At 46.8% G+C, this 18,468-nt stretch overlaps 1 protein-coding gene across 3 annotated transcripts in view; it reads right to left on the minus strand.

Moving 5' to 3' along the window:
• Positions 1-18,237, minus strand: part of SUFU (SUFU negative regulator of hedgehog signaling) — a 110,590-nt gene extending 92,353 nt beyond the window's left edge. For all 3 annotated transcript variants that reach the window (XR_005016825.1, XM_036828765.1, XM_036828764.1), the window contains exons 1-2: positions 17,872-18,237; positions 13,451-13,585 (exon numbers count right to left, since the gene is read on the minus strand). Coding sequence is in view for 2 of the 3 variants with exons in the window: in XM_036828765.1 (XP_036684660.1) it covers positions 13,451-13,585; positions 17,872-18,053 (317 nt within the window). In the remaining variant the exon portion in view is untranslated. The remainder of the gene's footprint in view (positions 1-13,450; positions 13,586-17,871) is intronic.
• Between the last annotated feature and the right edge of the window lie 231 nt (positions 18,238-18,468).

Genomic DNA, 18,468 nt, shown 5'->3' on the forward strand with positions numbered 1-18,468 from the left:
AATAAGGAGGTCGGGTAAGGTCTCACTAAAAGGTGATATTTGAGGAAAGACCTAAGGAGGTGAGGGAGTAAGGCATGAAGCTATCTGAGAATAGAGCTTTCTAGACATGGGGAGAGCAGGTGCAAAGGCCCTGAGGCAGGAGACTGCCTGGCACTTTGGAGGAACAGCAGCAGACTAGAGTGGGTGGAGCACAGTGAGGAAGGAGAGCAGCAGGGGATGAGGTGGATCAAAGAATCTTGGCAGCAATGGCCTTTGGCTATTACTAAAGTGAGACTGGAGGCCACTGGATGGCAGAGGAGGGACATGGTGTGGACACTGCCCCCAGCCACAGAGCTGGCATAGAACTAAGGGATCCATGTTAGCAACGCTCCTGTAAAGCTCCAACCCCAAGAGCTCCCTGCTCATCTACTGCCTTCCTTCTGGGCCTTTTCTCTGTGCAAAACCCCTGGCTACGGGAATGAAAAATTGCCAGACTGGCTCCAGGAGGGCGGGAATCCAGCATGTCTGCAACCCGATATATTGAAAAAGCTAGAACGGGAAGAAGAAGGGGTTAGGGCAAGCCATGGTGTTGTCTGTCAGATTTCACTGTTTTGTCCTCTAACCAATCAAGCTTTTCAGAAGCATTTAGGAGTCAGATCCATCACAGGGAGAAAGTGCAGCCAGCCAGCTTGTTCCCCTGGGACCGGCAGCCTGGGCCCGGCAGCCTGGGCCAGGCCCCATTCTCTAGTAGTTACCCCTCCCCACAGGCATGACTCCTGAGCTCCTAACCTCATGCTGAAAGGCCTGAGATCAGACTAAGGGAAACTGGTGGTCAGAGGCAAGGCTCCAAGCACCTCCAGGCATCACATGGAGGTCAGCACTTGAAAAACAAAAACATCTTGACTGGCCTCATTATGGCAAAGCTGGTTCTATGATGGGGATTCAAGAAGCCTGAGTAACACGGGAGGGAGTAGGAAGGTAAAGGACCTCTGAAGGCCACCAGCTTATACTAACCTACTAGTTAAGGGCCTGGAGTCCAGTGAACCACATTCCTCTGAGCAGCTGCTATGAACCCATGTTCTCACTTACAAATGGGGAAATGGCCCAACCCCAAACATAGGCCTGGCCTCATTTGTGAGCCTCAGGACTCCTGCTCACAAAGAGCCCCCCACTAGGCCTCAAGGGACAGACTGCAGAAAAGGAGGCAGGGAGGTTCCGTGTGACACCTAAGGTTCTGAGGCTGTAACCAGCCCACCTCCCTGCACTGTTTTTTCCTGCTCAAGGACGCCTCAGCCAGAAGACTGGAGGCTCCATGAAGACCAGGCCAGACCAGGAGTATGCTTTTCATTACTACATACCTCATGCCCAGAACTACCCCAATAATGACTATCTCTGTAATGAGTGAACGGCTGACCCTCCAAACGAAGAAGACAGGCCAGTGATTAACGCTGGATGGGAACCAAGTGTATCCACCCATCACCTGGTAGACCCAGTGCCAGGAAAGGACAGCAGGCCATCCTTTCTCCTAGATCCACTGATCAGATCCTGCTGCAAACAGAGAGTATTATTATATTATTTGATTCCTATGTATGGCAGAAAGCCTCAAAAGTCCTAAATGGTAGCTCATTTATTTCAGGCAATTACCTGAGAAGGATCTTACCTATCTCTTGGCAATTGTGCTTATACTTGTGAACCTTCTGTATAACTTGGGTACCAGGAACATGGGGCACTCCGTAAGCCCAGTCTCAGTCTTCTGTATCCACACACCCAAGAAAGGGAGAGACAAGGAGGCTTGTGGTGTTAATTTCCAGGTGACAGTGATCACCAAATCTAATCACTGATCAACTTTCTAAGGGGCAAACAACAACAGGAACAACACACACTCTCAGGACTATCACCACCAGGCACGGCGATTTGCATTAAAAGGATGGAGGTAGTAACTGAGAGGTGGGTGGCCAGCACAGTTGGTACGTATACTACCTCAACCGCTCTTCACTTCCGTGAGAAGTCAAGCAGCAAAAGAAATGGATGTAGTTAATGCAACATGACAATGGGTAGGAGCCATCATCCCAAGCAAAAGTGTTGTTTTCAGAATCTGGAAATCCTAGCAGCCGTGGGCCAGCTGAATTTAGAAAATAGCATGAGCCAAGTACTAGGGAAGCCTTGGAAGATGTTAGTCTCAAACTGAGAAACTCACATAAGACAGAAGCCCTGCATACACTGGGCACAGCATCACTCACAATGAACTGTTTACAGAAATCATCATGAGAGCAGACGTAGGATTGCAAACAAAAGGTGATAGGATTATGGATGATTTTTTTTCTTCCTTCTCTAATTTCCAACATGTTTGGTAAAATGGTTCAACTGTCTGTCTTTGTAAATGAAAAAACGCAATTTTATACCTAAAAAGTGACAACAATAATGGATGGAACAGGAAAAGTACAGGCCAGCAAAGTTTTGGACTTTAAAGAGTCTTCTTGATGCTGGTTCAGCTAAAACAGAGAGTTTGAGGTCTGGCTGGGGCCTCAAGGAGCCTGATGTACTCATTTCTCATCTAAGACAAGATTAAGCTTGCCAGGGTCTGCGTTGGACAAGTTTGCACACCAGTCTTTGTAGTGTCTGTACTGGAGGGCGTATCAATCTTGAACCTTGGGATTGAAGTTGTAGGCTACCAGCCTACCCAGTACCAGCTACAGACTTTATGAAAGACACCATCACTAGGGAAAAGAAGGTACAGAACACACGGGCCAGCCCCAGTTAAAACCCACTGACATGGAGGGATTCAGACGTGGACCCCGTACCTACTCAGGGGAACTAACTCACTTAATGAGAAGTGACCAAAAGGAAGATATGCCAGAAAACACTGTCTGAACCCATGATGTAAGAAAAAGGGGTTTTGTGTTCAGGGGGTAGAATGGGGAGGGGGAGGAGGTGATAGAACAAAAACAAAGATATATCACTGGAGAAGAGATACAGATGTCAGATAAGCATATGAAAAGATGCTCAACATCATGCGTCACTGGGGAATTGCAAATTAATACAACAATGCGATATCACTCCACCTGTTAGAATGGCTAAAATCCAAAAAACTGACAATACCAAATGCTGGTGAGGACACAGAATAAGAGAAATTCTTACTCATTGCTGATGGGAATGCAAAATGGTACAGCCACTTTGGAAGACCGTTTGGTAGTTTCTTACAAAGCTAAACATAGTCTTACCATGTGATCCAGCAATTTTACCCAAATGAGTTGAAAACTTATGTCCACAGAAAACCCACATATGAATGTTTATGGCAGCTTTATTCAAAATCGCCAAAAGCTGGAAGCAATCAAGATATCCTTCAATAAGTGAATGGATAAACTATGGTATATACACACAATGGAATATTGTTCAGTGATAAAAGAAATAAGCTATCAAGCCACAAAAAGACATGGAGGAACCTTAAATGCATATTGCTTAGCGAAAGAAGTCAACCTGAAAAGGCTATATACTGTATGATTCCAACTACATGACATTTCAGAAAAGGCAAAACTAAAGAGACAGTAAAACAATCAGTGGTTGCCAAGGGTCTGGGAGGAGGGAAGAAAGGATAAAAAGCACAGGGCATTTTTAGGGCAGTGAAACTATTCTGTATGATACTCTAATGGTGGATACAGGACATGTATTTGTCAAAACACACAGAACTATATAACAAAAAGAGTGAACCATAATGTAAACTAGAAGGCATTAGCTAGTAATAATGTACCATACTGGATCATCAATTGTAACAAATATACCACTAATGCAAGGGAATTAGTAACAAGGGAAACTATAAGCAGAGGAGAGAAAGGGTACATGAGAACTCTTTGGGCTATCTGTTCAATTTTCTATAAACCTAAAACTGCTCTAAAATATAAGGCCTATTAATTTTAAAAAACCATTACAGTAAGTCCCCTACATACGAACCTTCAAGTTGCGAACTTTCTAAGATGCGAACGTGCGTTTGCATGTCTGATCACGTAAGTTAGTTCACGTGTCTGGTGTTATCTGTAAAAGTTTGGTACCTAGGCTAACTTTGTTGGACTTACGAACAAATTGGACTTATGAATGTGCTCTCGGAGTGGAACTCGTTCATATGCAGGGGACTCACTGTACAGGAATTAAAATGTTTTAAAAAATGATATGACAATCTGCATTGATATAAGGACAGAGGAAAAATATATCCTCTGCTGGTTATGTCACTCTGCAGGGTGACAAGACAACTTTATTTCAGAACAAAAATCCTTCCCATGTTGGCCCTACAGACACCTCAGCTAGAAGGTATGGGTACTCCCAGCTTTGAAGTGTTCCTCATTTCTATACTTCCTCCCCAGAGAGAATGATCAGATAGTCCACACATTCTGGGCAACATATGCTCTGGGTTGTGGGAATGCTGGGCACATTCTTGACCACACAGGAAGCATGACCATGTGAACTTGACATCCAAGCCAGAAGCACCACCTTTGTGCTCTTAAGAGCAGACTTTCCTGGCAACTTCCTAAAAATGACCACAGTAAGGCTGCAGAAGCCTTGACTTGAATTTGACACAGGATCCTATCACCTACCCTCTTGCTGTTACCCGACAGAACTCTTTCTTCTCTACAAAGTTGCTTCAACACCCAGCTCAACGTTTCCCCTACAAAGCTCTTCCTGCTTAACTATTCACACTCCATTAATCCAAGATACCTTTGAACTGAGGCGCATGATAGTAATAGAGGTCCAAGGGGGGACCTTCCTCCACACGCCCACACAGGTAGAGGAAGGGAAGGGTGAGGACTGCTGGAGCCAGATTGCCCAGGTTGATAGCCCAGCTCCAGCATTCCCTGGCTGGGTGATTATTTCCTTAACATCTCTGTGCCTCAGTTTCCTTGTAAAATAAGATTAATAATATCTACCCCACGGAGCTGTTGTAAGGATGAAATGAATTTATATAAAACACTTAGAGGGCTTCCCTGGTGGCGCAGTGGTTGAGAATCTGCCTGCCAATGCAGGGGACACGGGTTTGAGCCCTGGTCTGGGAAGATCCCACATGCCGTGGAGCAACTGGGCCCGTGAGCCACAACTACTGAGCCTGCGTGTCTGGAGCCTGTGCTCCGCAACAAGAGAGGCCGCGACGGTGAGAGGCCCGTGCACTGCGATGAAGAGTGGCCCCCCCCCTCGCCGCAACTAGAGAAAGCCCTCGCACAGAAACGAAGACCCAACACAGCCAAAAATAAATAAATTAATTTTTAAAAAAAAACAAACACTTAGAATAGTGCCTTGCACACAGTAAGAGCTACAAGTAGTTTGCAAGTATTATTACATGTTTTAATGAAGCACTGAGGACCACAGGGTGAGGGGAGACAGCCACAAAGTCAGAGAAGTCAGGCAAAGCCTAAAGTTGCTTCCAGCCCCAATCTTCACTGTCGCCTTCTTTCCCAGGGACTCTGCCATCTCTTATCAAGCAGATCTTGGGTTTTTTCAAGGACAGAAGCTCGGTATGACTTCTCATTGTCCCCCACCCAAACACATCACCTTCTCCAGTGTTCTGCCTGTACTGGGACTCAATATAGCTCTGCTGGTGGGGTGTGCCGCGCAGCCTGGTGCTCTGTGGAGAGCTCGGCAGCAGGTCAGCGAGCTTTGAAAGTATGTGCAGGGGTGAGGAGACCATTCCCATGGGGCTCAGGTCAGAGAGCACAAGACCTCTCCACACACTTCTTAGGACCAGACATCGGAACGGAGCTACTGAAACAGGAAACGTAGTTGACTGGGAGACCTCAAAGGCAGGACAGAGGAATGAATTTAGGAGCCAAAGGCCAAAGTCCTGAGTCAGGACCTCTGAGTCAGAATGCTGGGCAAAGGAGATGCTGGCAAACCCAGACCCAGAACACAGCAGGTGTGAGGACCAGCACGCATGGGAAAAGTTGTGGCGTGAAAGATGGGAGTCTAAAAGGTGGGCTGGCAGGGAAGAATCCTGGGGCTGAGAGAGCTGATCACATCAAACCCATAAAGGCTTCCAAGTTTCTGCCTCTCTCTGCAGGAAGAGGAGGAACTCTCCCAAGGCTGACAGCCTGGCAGTCACTCCTGAATAATCAGGCCTCTCAGACTTTTAAGTCAGTTTGACTGGGCCAGCTCAAGGAATCTCTTCCCAACTGCCCCCTTACTGCTGAAGGACTCCTTGAATCGGAGAATTTAGCATCTCTACACCATGAAGGAACAGAGAATCCATGCTGCAAATGAAATGCTTTACAAAGGATGAAGCCACACACCCACACAGATCTGCTAGGAACCCCACAATGCCTCAGGTCTTCCTGTGGTTACAAAAGAAAAGGAATTCTCAACATTTCAAAATTCAGAGATCTGGGGTCTGAAATCCAGCCCAGAGTGGTGGTTTCAGCCTCAGGGGGAGCTCTATCCCCACTGCTGTCCCTTATTCCCACCCCAGGCCAAGACCAAGGGCGCCCCACTCTTTCTAGGTAGGCCAGGTCCCCTGCCCTTAGCAGAGAGCACCACCATTTCACACAATCATCCTGAAACTAAACACCTCTGAGATGAAAGACAGAGGGAGGGACCAAAGCTTCAGGGAGGCCTGTCTTCCAGTGAACCTACAAAGCTCTTCCTCGGCCTGCTGTGCCCAGCTAGGGGGAGGGCTGGGACCTGCCATCTATGGGTGGCTTAGAGAGGAATTCCACTTGTCAGTCTCCGGAGAACTTTGGAAAGAAAGCAAAGGCCAACTAGAGGAGAGACCACACTCCCAGACAGGTGTGTTATGGCAAAGGCAGAATCTCCACTGGAAACCCCAGGGAATGAAACGGCATGTTAAAAAGTTCCTGCCAACCAAGCTTTGAGGAAGGCAAATTAGCATTTCCCAACTGCAGGGGACCAAGGCCACACAAAACAACAAGTGGAAAAGTTAATCTGTATCCAGTGTTTTAATAAATAACTCATTCAGTGCAGAGCCCAGATGGGAGAAACCCAAAGGGAAAAAGAGGTTATCCACCAGCCCAGTAGAGGCAGCCATGGGGAGCCAGTCAGCAGCAGTTCCACGCCCCAAGGGGGCAAGAACAACTCTACACTCCATGGACATACCTGCCAAGAGGCCAGCGTTTGTGGGGCAGAGCCCAGATCGACCATGGAGGTAGAGTTGAGGTGTGGGCTCTACCCTGTGGAGCTGCCAGCCTGCAGGCCAACACCACACAAAGGCTGTCTTTGGAACCAGCCCGGCGCACACAGCAGATGACCTGCGCAGTGGAATCCCACCAGGGAAGTCTGCCTGAGATCACAAACACACTCTGCAACTAGCCAGCCTCCTGTGCCTTGGTTAGGCCCCCTGTAGTTTGGGTCTAGCCAGGGCTGCTGGCAGGACCGGGGACAGCCAGAAATCCTGACGGAGAGTGGTGCTGAAGCCCCCCTCTTCCACAGCTCTGCAAACCCGCACATTCCAGTCCACAGCTGCCTGGCCACAAAGGGAAGGGCCAGAGCTGAAGTCTTCCGACAAGCACTTGGCAGCTGAAGCTGAGCGGTCTCACACCTCCCAAGCTGGGGGGAAGAGCACCAGGACAGTCTCTGCTGCTGAAGTCAGTTGGCGGTGGCCTTAGGGTTCCTAGAAAAGCACGCTGATCTCCCGTGTGGCTGCCCCGAACTGCAACTTGTTCCATCTCTCCAACTTTAGAAACAGCCTCTTAAGAACCTTTAATCCAAACAAGTGCTCTCTTGTCCGATTTCCTTTAGTGACTGTGAATAGGGAAAGAACTTGGATGGAACTGGCCAAACCAGGGCTCATCCAGTCAGCTTACTCTTCTCCCCTCTCCAGGCTACCAGGGTGGGGCTGCTCCCCTTCTGCTCACTGAAGCAAGCCTGCCAGGAGCAAGAAGAAACGCAGGGGACCCCTAGGCTTCTGCCTGTCCCTGTCCTCAACAAGCTGTGAGGATAAAGAAAGATCTTAATGGGAAGAAGTACAGAGTAGGCATTTAATAAATGCTGTTGACTGATTAAAATGGAAAGGCAAGGGCTTCCCTGGTGGCGCAGTGGTTGAGAATCTGCCTGCTAATGCAGGGGACACGGGTTCGAGCCCTGGTCTGGGAGGATCCCACGTGCCGCGGAGCAGCTGGGCCCGTGAGCCACAACTACTGAGCCTGCGTGTCTGGAGCCTGTGCTCCGCAACAAGAGAGGCCGCGATAGTGAGAGGCCCGCACACAGCGATGAAGAGTGGCCCCCACTTGCCACAACTAGAGAAAGCCCTCGCACAGAAACGAAGACCCAACACAGCCATAAATTAAAAATAAAAAAAAATAAAAAAATAAAAAAATGGAAAGGCAATACAGAACAGTAGCTAAGAATATAGGCTTTGGGGTCGCTAGTACTGATTGTCAATTTACCACCTGTGCAGTAAGTTCTCTAAGCCTAAATTTCTCTATCTATGAGCAAGAGGTAATAAGAATTCCTTATGTCATAGAATTACTATGAGGATAATATAAAGTGATAATTTTATATAAAGAACTTAGCACTCAGGACAGGAATAAAGATGCAGATGTAGAGAATGGACTTGAGGACACAGGGAGGGGGAAGGGGAAGGTGGGATGAAGTGAGAGAGTGGTATGGACATATATACACTACCAAATGTAAAACAGATAGCTAGTGGGAAGCAGCCGCATAGCACAGGGAGATCAGCTCGGTGGTTTGTGACCACCTAGAGGGATGGGATAGGGAGGGTGGGAAGGAGACACAAGAGGGAGGAAAAACGGGGATATATGTATATGTATAGCTGATTCACTTTGTTACACAGCAGAAACTAACACAACATTGTAAAGCAATTATACTCCAATAAAGGTGTTAAAAAAAAAAAAGAACTTAGCACTAACCTGCAATATAGTAAAAACTAAAAAGAAAAAGAAAAAGCTTGCTTGTATTATTACCTTAAAGACAAACAATACCCTGTACATTGAAAGAAAGCATAGAACGTTTTATTTTTATTTTTTACACTTTTTAAAAATTGAAGTATAGTTGATTTACATTGTTGTGTTAGTTTCCGGTATACAGCAAAGTGATTCAGTTTTATACATATACGTTCTTTTTTCATATTCTTTTCCACTATGGTTTATTACAGGATATTGAATATAGTTCCCTGTGCTATACAGTAGGACCTTGTTGTTTATCTAGCATAGAACATTTTAGATGTTAGGAGACCCTGCTGCTCTCATTAACTTGCTGTATGGCCTTTGGCAGGCTACTGTACTTTCTAAACTGCACAATTAAGGGAGAAGGACTAGATCAGTGTTTCCCATTTGTCTGTGACAAGAAATAATACTGAATCATACTTTAAAAAAAATTCCCTTCTCAACTGTCTTTCAATTATTTTAATCATAGCTAGGGCCAGGTTCTATATGGTGTTAGCATGTCTTTTTTAATACCTCGCTCGTACTTACTAATCTCTTGAACAAAGAGAAAGCTGGCCTCAGGCTTAGAATCTTCTGTGACAGGCCACTGTATTAAGCTAGAATTTAATAATATAGCTTTGTTATCACTGTGTTTACTTCCATAACTACCTTTAAATTACGGCAAGTGATATTGGTTTCCATATATGGTAGTGATTTAACTTTTAAAAATATATTTATATCAGGGGAGGTTAACTTAAAGAGAACATAAAGTAGGTAATATACTACAAGTGGCAAAGGTTATGAAGGCAGCACTAAAAATTTTGGAAATACTGGGCTAGAAGATTTTGAAAGCTCCTCTCCTTTCCAAAAGTGAATGTTTGTGCCCTAGAGGTGTCAGACTGCAGATCTCACCCCAGCCCCTTCCTACAAGGTTCCTCTCAAACTTCACTTCCTCCCTGGAGCTTCTTCCAATCCAGCAGCCTGACTGTAAGTCACTCGCTCCACTGTGCTCCCAGATCATGTTCTACATCATGGATTGCAGCATTTATTTACCCAGTACTGTAACTATCTCTTTACATTTATCCTCCCTCTACAACATGTGCTCCTTATGACACGAATTTTGTCTTGGCATCTTATCCCCAAGACATCTATTATGGTGCTCTGTGTCCAGTACAAAATAGGACTTCAGCACTTGATAAATGCTGGATAAATGAACCAAGGCTTCTGCCCTTTTTTTCACTGAATGAGAAGTCAAAGGCAGTGTAAGGAGAATGTTGCCAGAGATTCATTTGCCATAATTCCAATTCAACACCTCTTAGCACTTAAGCTGGGTGATAGAACACTCAACTTTCTGACCTCAGTTTCAAGCCCTAAATTATATGAGAATCCATGAATCAGTTTTAAAGAGGGCTCGCCACATGAAATGTTTGGAAAAGCAAACTTTTCTTCAAGAAACTTACCAGGATCGAGAAGAGACCAGTCACACCAGCACAAGGCCAATTACAAAGGTACTTTTGACTTCTGCAACGTAGACCAGAACTGGGTAAATATCCAAGAACATTCCTTCCATGTCCTTCTAGTGGCAGGTTTTAATACCAGAAAATACTAGGCTCGGGTGGTGAGGTGAAAGCCCAAATGGAGGTCTCACTATTGTCATGAATGACATCTGAATATCAAAGTGTTTTATCACATAGAAATGACACACATATATGAGGGTACTGCTAAACAAAGAAAGGCCCTTTTTCAAATTCAGAGGTTGCCCTTTCTGAAATATGGGACTTCCTCAATTATGTTCTTCATGTCATTTGGGCCTTGGACTCATACCTCATAAGCAGGTAGACTGTAAGAATCTTTAGGCCACATAGAAAACAGTATTCTTTTAACTGGAATAAATCTGTCAACAAAAAGGTACAGGCTAGCTGCACTAAATATCCTCTGCAGGTTCTTATTAAAAATATAAATTAAAGTCCAGCATAGTCCCTCTACTCCCTGCATCTGTTTGCTATTCTATCTCCATTATTAATAATGCAATGCTGGGTCTTGATTCAGGCAAGATTAATTCCCTGTTCCCAAAGCCTTCGGCTGACATTGCAATGGATATGTTTGAAGGCTATAAAGGCAGGCCCAGGAATTGCTCCTGACACGTGATCAGTGAGGAGATGGGGTCTGGGCCTCCAAGCTTAACAAGAGAAAAGAGGAAGTTGGGTTGGGCCTGTGATCAGAGCGGTGGTATAGCCTAGTGGTTAAGAGCTCAGACTCTGACCAGCTCAATTCAATCCTAGCTCTTTTACAGCCTAGAGGTGTGACTTTAGACAATTCATTTAACCCCTCAAGGGACTCAGTTTCCTCATGTATAAAACAGAGATAACAAAAGAACCTGATAAGATTGTAAAGCATTTGACACGATGATGAAAGATAGTAAGAACTAAAACAAAGCCAAAGGAAAAAAAAAAAGACTATTATCATCTTCTTCCTCATCATAGCATCATCATCTCCAGAATCAACCTCTTAATGCTGAGGCAAGGTAGGAAGAGCCCTGCTACTCTTTCAGTCTACACACGCTAAGCAGCCACCACCAAGATACCAAAAAGATGGTATAAGAGGCAAAAAAAGAGAGTATGGGGCTTCCCTCGTGGCGCAGTGGTTGAGAATCTGCCTGCCAATGCAGGGGACACGGGTTCGAGCCCTGGTCTGGGAGGATCCCACATGCCACGGAGCAACTAGGCCCGTAAGCCACAATTGCTGAGCCTGCGCGTCTGGAGCCTGTGCTCCGTAACAAGAGAGGCCACGATAGTGAGAGGCCCGCGCACCGCGATGAAGAGTGGCCCCCACTTGCCGCAACTGGAGAAAGCCCTCGCACAGAAACGAAGACCCAACACAGCCATAAATAAATAAATAAATAAATAAATAAATAAATAAATAAATAAAATTAAAAAAAAAAAAGAGAGTATGCAAAACAAAAAACAGAAAAGGACATAATAGAAAGAGAAATCATGGACTTCCCTGGTGGCACAGTGGTTAAGAATCCGCCTGCCAATGGAGGGGACATGGGTTCGAGCCCTGGTCCGGGAAGATCCCACATGCCACAGAGCAACTAAGCCCGTGTGCCACAACTACTGAGCCTGCGCGCCACAACTACTGAGGCCCACGTGCCTAGAGCCCGTGCTCCTCAACAAGAGAAGCCACCACAATGAGAAGCCTGCACACCACAACGAAGAGTAGCCCCCGCTCACTGCAACTAGAGAAAGCCCACACCCAGCAATGAAAACCCAACGCAGCCTTAATTAATTAATTAATTAATTATTTAAAAAAGAGTACGGACTCTGGAGCCAGACTGCCTGTGTTAGAATCCTGGCTCCACCACTTCCAATCTGTGTGACTTTAAGCAAATTATAGAATCTCTTTGTGTCTCACTTTCCTCAACTGTAAAATGGGGCAAATATTAGTACCTACCAGTATTTTAGGGTTGTGGTGAAAATAAAATTAGTTAATACATATATATATAAAGTGATTAGAAGAGTACCTGTCTCATAATCAATGCTTAACTGTTAGCTTTTATTATTACTGTTGCTATTTTTTCAACTGACAATGTTTAACTTAATATTAAAATGTATTTAAATTCAGTGATTATAGAGGCAAGTAGGGGAGGCAGGTAGGAATTAGAAGTATTACGGGGCAGCAAATGGAAGAAAGACTAGGATAAAAAATGTACTGCAGGGACTTCCCTGGTGGTGCGGTGGTTAAGAATCCACCTGCCAATGCAGGGGACACAGGTTCAAGCCCTGGTCCGGGGAGATCCCATATGCAGTGGAGCAACTAAGCCTGTGCGCCACAACTACTGAGCCCACGAGCCACAACTACTGAAGCCAGCATGCCTAGAGCCCAGGCTCCGCAACAAGAGAAGCCACTGCAATGAGAAGCTCGCACTCCGCAACTAAGAGTAGCCCCTGCGTGCTGCAACTAGAGAAAGCCCACGGACAGCAACGAAGACCCAATGCAGCCAGAAATAAATAAATAAATAAATAAATGTACCAAAAAAAAAAAAAAAATGTACTGCAGCTGATCTGAGCACAGATAACTGCAGGTTAAAAGGAAGTAGGTAAGATCGACAGAGGGATAGAGATGGATATAGTCATGATAAAGCAAGTAGAATAAAATGTTAATGGTAGAATCTAGGTTGTGGTACATGAGTGTTCACTGTAAAATTCTTTCAACGTTGTTTCTTGTTTAAAATTTTTCATAATAAGCTAGAGGGGAAAAAAGGAAGTAGACCTAGAGGAATCAACCCAAGATCTGGGTCATAGCTGTGCTGCCTGTCATTTGAGCTCAAACATCAGAAAAAGCTTGGAAAAACCTGATGGTTTTGGAACTCTTGCTCACCAACACTTTCCTGCACCAGATGAGCAGAGCTCAGGTGATGACCTGGACCACCTTGGCACAAGGAGGTACAGGCAGAAGGCAGAAACCCAGATGTTCCACGTGAGAAATGCCAATCTCAAGGGACTATGACACTATCACCCCTGCTCAGGAAAACCTCAGAAATAAGGCTCAAGGCTAAGGAATAGGGAGATGGAAGGGCAAGTGTACACACTCACTCATGGACTCTGTTGTCGCCATAGAGATCACTCAGGCCAAAGCTGATGTAGTGCCAGTGCTCGGGGATGTTGGCTGAAGGGCTCCCCACATTCCTGTACATGCTAACGTAGTCCAAGGGGTCTGGGCCACCCAACCTGCAAAAGACAAAACACAGGAGTGTCAGTGTGAGCCTGAAAGCAGACAATGTGAAGCTGAGGGGCTCTGCCTTACAAACCTAAAGGCCCCATCCTAGAGGAACCTGGGGTAAAAGATAACTAAAGGGAGGCCACACAGGTCTTATCTCCAGGATAAGACCAAAGGATGGGCAGCTGGAGGCAGCCCAATTCCATAAGCACAAGAGGCTCCCTTCCCCTATTTCCAACAGGTAGAACCTCCTTCAGAAATAAAAGACTTATTAATATGTATAAAATGGATAACTAATAAGAACCTGCTGTATAAAAAAATAAATAAAAATTCAAAAATTCAAAAAAAAACAAAAGAAATAAAACAGACTGATTGGTTGACCCTTTGGCTTCCTCCTGTTTCAAATTACCAATCCCAAGTGGGATTGGCAGGGATTATCTCTCTTCCATGGTGCCTATAAACACGCCAAGCTTCAAGGCAAGAAGCGCATCAGTCAATCAATTGGCCTCTGTTGAAAGACCATCCTGATCATCCCCAATGGGCATTGTTACTGGAAGCAGAGGCTCAGCTCCACTCCTGCCTCTTAGACAGCTAATTCCTGAAAGACCATATTGTGCCCTATGTTAATTACAGTTTGTTCTAAACAGACCCAATGCCTCCAGACCCCAGCCCACACCCCCCAGACCAAAGCTGGTCTTTTATCATGCAAGTGACGAAGGCCAAACTTAGGCTAGCTCAGCTCTGCAGAGAACTGCAGCAGGAGCCAGGCTGAGAGCCCTATGAGCTCTTGCATCTGGAAGATGATCCTGGGACACAGCTGCCTCTAAGGTAGAGCTGGAACATTAAATGATTTGGGGCCTCTGAGAACCACATTAGACTTCCCCCATAATTCCAACAGAGAGGCAGTTGAGGAAGAGATTCAGCCATTAGCTCACTCTGAGGATTTAATTCAATAAGGGTTCCCTTTAGTAATTAGTGTTCTTTAAAAAAAAAACCCTGCTTGTCTTCAGAATGGATAGAGAAACTTGGTAGACTTGAGAAACAAGACTAAATGGAAACCATCAGCAGAAGGAAGTCTGCATTTAGCCCACAAACACTGCACTTGAGCTGCCTTGGACATCTGACTGTTCCACAGACTGCAAAAACTTTGTCTGCTCCTGGGACAAGGATGGGGTACACTTTGCATTTGGGATCATATGCTGAAGGAATGCCAACAACCAAATAAAAGACATGTTACATGTATGTGATCCCAGCAAGCATGCCAGTACCATGCAATTCAAACACTATTTAAAACCAGTAGGTCTGGTTTCACCCTCTTTTGCCAGGATGTTATTTGCCTTTGTAGAAATCCTTATTCTCTGCTAGGAAATGCTAAGTTATTTATAGGACTTGTAAGAAAGTCGCTACAAATAGCTTAGAATCTCAACTGAGTGGATTAGGAAAAGGGACAAATCTCCATGTCTTTCCTTAACTCTGCTTTCACCAACTCATCTGACTAATTCCACAACCAGTTAGATTTAGAAAAGTTTGTCGGGGAAAAGAGGAAAGAAAGGTCGGCTACCCCTGCAAGGACCTCATGATAACTGCAGGACCCTGGAACAGGTGGGAATGATTACAGGCTCCATATCTGCCCATCCTCCAGCCTAGGTCCATCCAGCATCAAGTGGCAAAACTGCGTCCACTCTTCCATGCTCCATCTACCACACCCCTGGCAGCCCTCTTTGTGGCCAAGTCTCCCAGAGGGTATTTCATCAAAGAGAGAGGCTTTACCTTAAAACTCCAACTGCAGAGAATGACCAAGAGTCAGACAAAATCAGCCTCATCTCTAAGCAGAGTGTTCTGTTATACTCACTCAGAGACCTGATGGGAAGCAGATGAGTACGTGGAAAATACATCTTAGAAAAAGATGTTATCCCAGGACCCAGATCATGCCTCAACTTAAGTCCTTGAACACCTGACTTCATTCACTCCACAGGGAGGTTGCCAGAGTGGAGTGGCCCTAGGGCACTGGTTCTACTTCAGCTCCCTGATCACTCATGTCTCAGCTTTCAACCAGGATGTCCCTGTTGGCTAGGGACCACTAGTCAAAGAGCCACCCTTCTGTCACAAGAAAAAGAATCCCAAGGTACCCTGGGCCACAGCCAAACTGAGGCAGCCTCAGTCAGCCATCCTGCTATGAAAATTGAAGAGGGACTGTGGGATCCCAATTGTGAGGGTTATCAGTAAATTACTTTCAGGATCTTAATTATGCAACCCCCTCCGAATCTTAGAAAGAACCAGTCACTGAGCTGTTCCCTCTCATATACTTCTGCATCTAGGCAGCATTTCTAATTCCACAAAGTGCTATACAATCCTTTTTATTCATCATTAGATGCTGGCCCATCTTTTAAGATAAGTCCTGGCCTGGTTAAGAAACTTGCAACAAGATGAAAAAAGAAAGGTTCCTGGGGGGATGGGTGGAAAATAAAGGGTTCCCAAACCAGTCTTAGTCATTTGCACCTGTTCAATACCTTTTACACACAACTCTATCCTTCATGGCCACTTGGGTGACATAAAAACAGTTGCCCAAGTCTGAGTAGGGATTTCTCCTTATACTCAAATGAGGCCTGAACAAACAGCATGGCAGTGGCAGGTCCCCTTTTTCTCATGACACATCCCAATACAGTCCATCACTATACATATTTAAATATAGTGGTACAATATATTTAAATATGGGTGATTAAGTTATCAAGAGCTGCTTTGTACTCAGAAGCTCTCTTCAAAAACTCCTCTCAACCAAAGAACAGTGTGCCTGCCAGAGACAACTGTACCACTGGCCACACCTCCTCCTGGCTACCAGACAGAGGCAGGCTGCTCTCGTGGCTCTCCCTAAGGAGCAGGTGGCTGCTCCCCAGGCCCTTCACACTGTCAGCCTCTTCACATCCTCCCATGGACGCAGGGAGCTGGCCTCAGCCCTACACAGCCTAGCTTCTGCCATCTCCAGAAGAAGAAAGAGGTTGTCACAGAGGAAAGAGACTCACTCTTAAAGGGAAAGGTAACCAGCAAAGACATCACTCTATTCACTTCCCCCTTTGAGTGTACCTCCCCTTTGGCCACACCCCAAGCAGCTGCCTGAACAGTCTTTCAGGAGTCAATGAAGGGGCTCATCTAATACAGTGCCTGCACGAATGTGGCTTTGGACAGATTCAATTAATTCTCAGTCAACTTTTGGTCCAGAAAGACTATGAAGAAGAGTCCCTATAACACTTGTTTTGCCAAGAGGGGACAGGAAGAGACAAGTTGCAAAAGAAATGGGAAACTAGAAAAGACCATTCCCTCCCCAGGGGCAGCCCATCTGTACACAGGTCTGATCTTAACAGAGCTACTTGAGCATTACCCTCAGCTTCCCTGAGGAACTGCTGCCTAAATCTGGAAGCTCTGGACCACCAAGCTCCTCTTAACATCTCACTGCAGGATCCTTCGTGTCCAAGTCCCAGGTCTTCATCATTTACTGCAGTCTCCTTCAATTCTGAGCCAAACCATGGATCTCCCTGACCCTGTCTGCCTCTGTTCTAGCCAGTGACCTAAAGCAAAGCAGCTGCGGAGCCAGAAGAAGCTCTGCATGGAGAAACAGAACTGTGCAGAGTAAGCAGAAAGTTTATCAGGAAAAATTGCTCCGCCAAACTTCAAACGCAAAAGCACTGCACTGATATGAACGTCTGAGCTCATCGGGAAGGTATCAAAAAGAGACCTCCTCCTTATCCCTTCACAAGCACAACGCTCACAACTTGCTCCCCTCCTAACCCACAGACCCACACCCGCCACTACCCTGTGCAGTCTCGTGCCCTCTGAGCTCCTCCAGCCGCGCGGCTCCAAAGCCTTCTCAGATGCTCCCCAGGCCCCGCCTCGCCTCCCCCATCCCACTTCAGCCGCCGCCCCCCCCCACCCCGGCTTCCCCTCGCCCACTAATGACCCCCTACAGGCGCCCCCTCCTTTCACCACGTTTACAGTTCCTTCTCTCCTATCGTTCCCCCCGCCGCTCCTACCCACACCCCCAATTCACTCTATTCTCCTAATCCCAGTTAACCCTTCATTCCCCTCTTCCCTCGCTAACCCTTCGCTACCCACAGGCTTCTTTAACCCCTTTGTCCCCATTCCTAACTTGAGCCTTAACTTCTTCCCTAGCAGCAGAAAGCCCTTCTTCCAAGTGCTTTAACCATTCTCCTTCCCCCTCCTATTCCCGCACAAATTACTTCGTCCCAGCGCTTTAACCCTTCTCAGCCCGCCCCTGTCCGTCTCCCCGCGGCCCAAGGCATACCAGTACTTGACGATAGCGGTAACCTGGAGCGGGTTCGGCTGGTCTGGGTAAAGGCGGCGGCACTCTCCGTAGATGGCGTGCAGTCCCGGGGGGAAGAGCGAGGCGAAGGCCGTAGGGGCTGTTGGGCCAGGGGCCGGGGGCGCGGTGGGGCCGGGGGCGCCGCTAGGCCGCAACTCCGCCATCGGGGTGCGTAGGGTGCTGGGGGGACCGGGGAGGGCAGACGAGGGGGAGAGCACTGACGCGCCAGCAGGCGAACTCCCTGGGTGCGACTCCCGGAGGCGATGGGGGGGCTGCAGCGAGGTCTAGGCTTCGCGCCTGCGCAAGGCGCACCGTCCGCCCAGGCCGTAGCCGCGGCAGAGACGGCCAGAGGGTGCCTCGGGGGCCGCGGGGCGCTCAGGGGGCGGGGCGCCGGCCTGCCCTATTCCGGCACCTATTGGCTAGTGTCTGTGCCAGTCACAGGTGGGGAAAGCATGAGTTGACAATAGGTCCCGCCTCCCTCTCCCAGGGTTGCGGGGCGGGGGTGTCCCAAGGCTCTTGGACTCCCCCTAGTGTTAGGAGGAACCCAGGTTTAAATAGAGATATTGGGGCATCCTTCTG

Source organism: Balaenoptera musculus, chromosome 16 (assembly GCF_009873245.2).
Source record: "Balaenoptera musculus isolate JJ_BM4_2016_0621 chromosome 16, mBalMus1.pri.v3, whole genome shotgun sequence".
NCBI classification, from domain to species: Eukaryota; Metazoa; Chordata; class Mammalia; order Artiodactyla; family Balaenopteridae; genus Balaenoptera; species Balaenoptera musculus.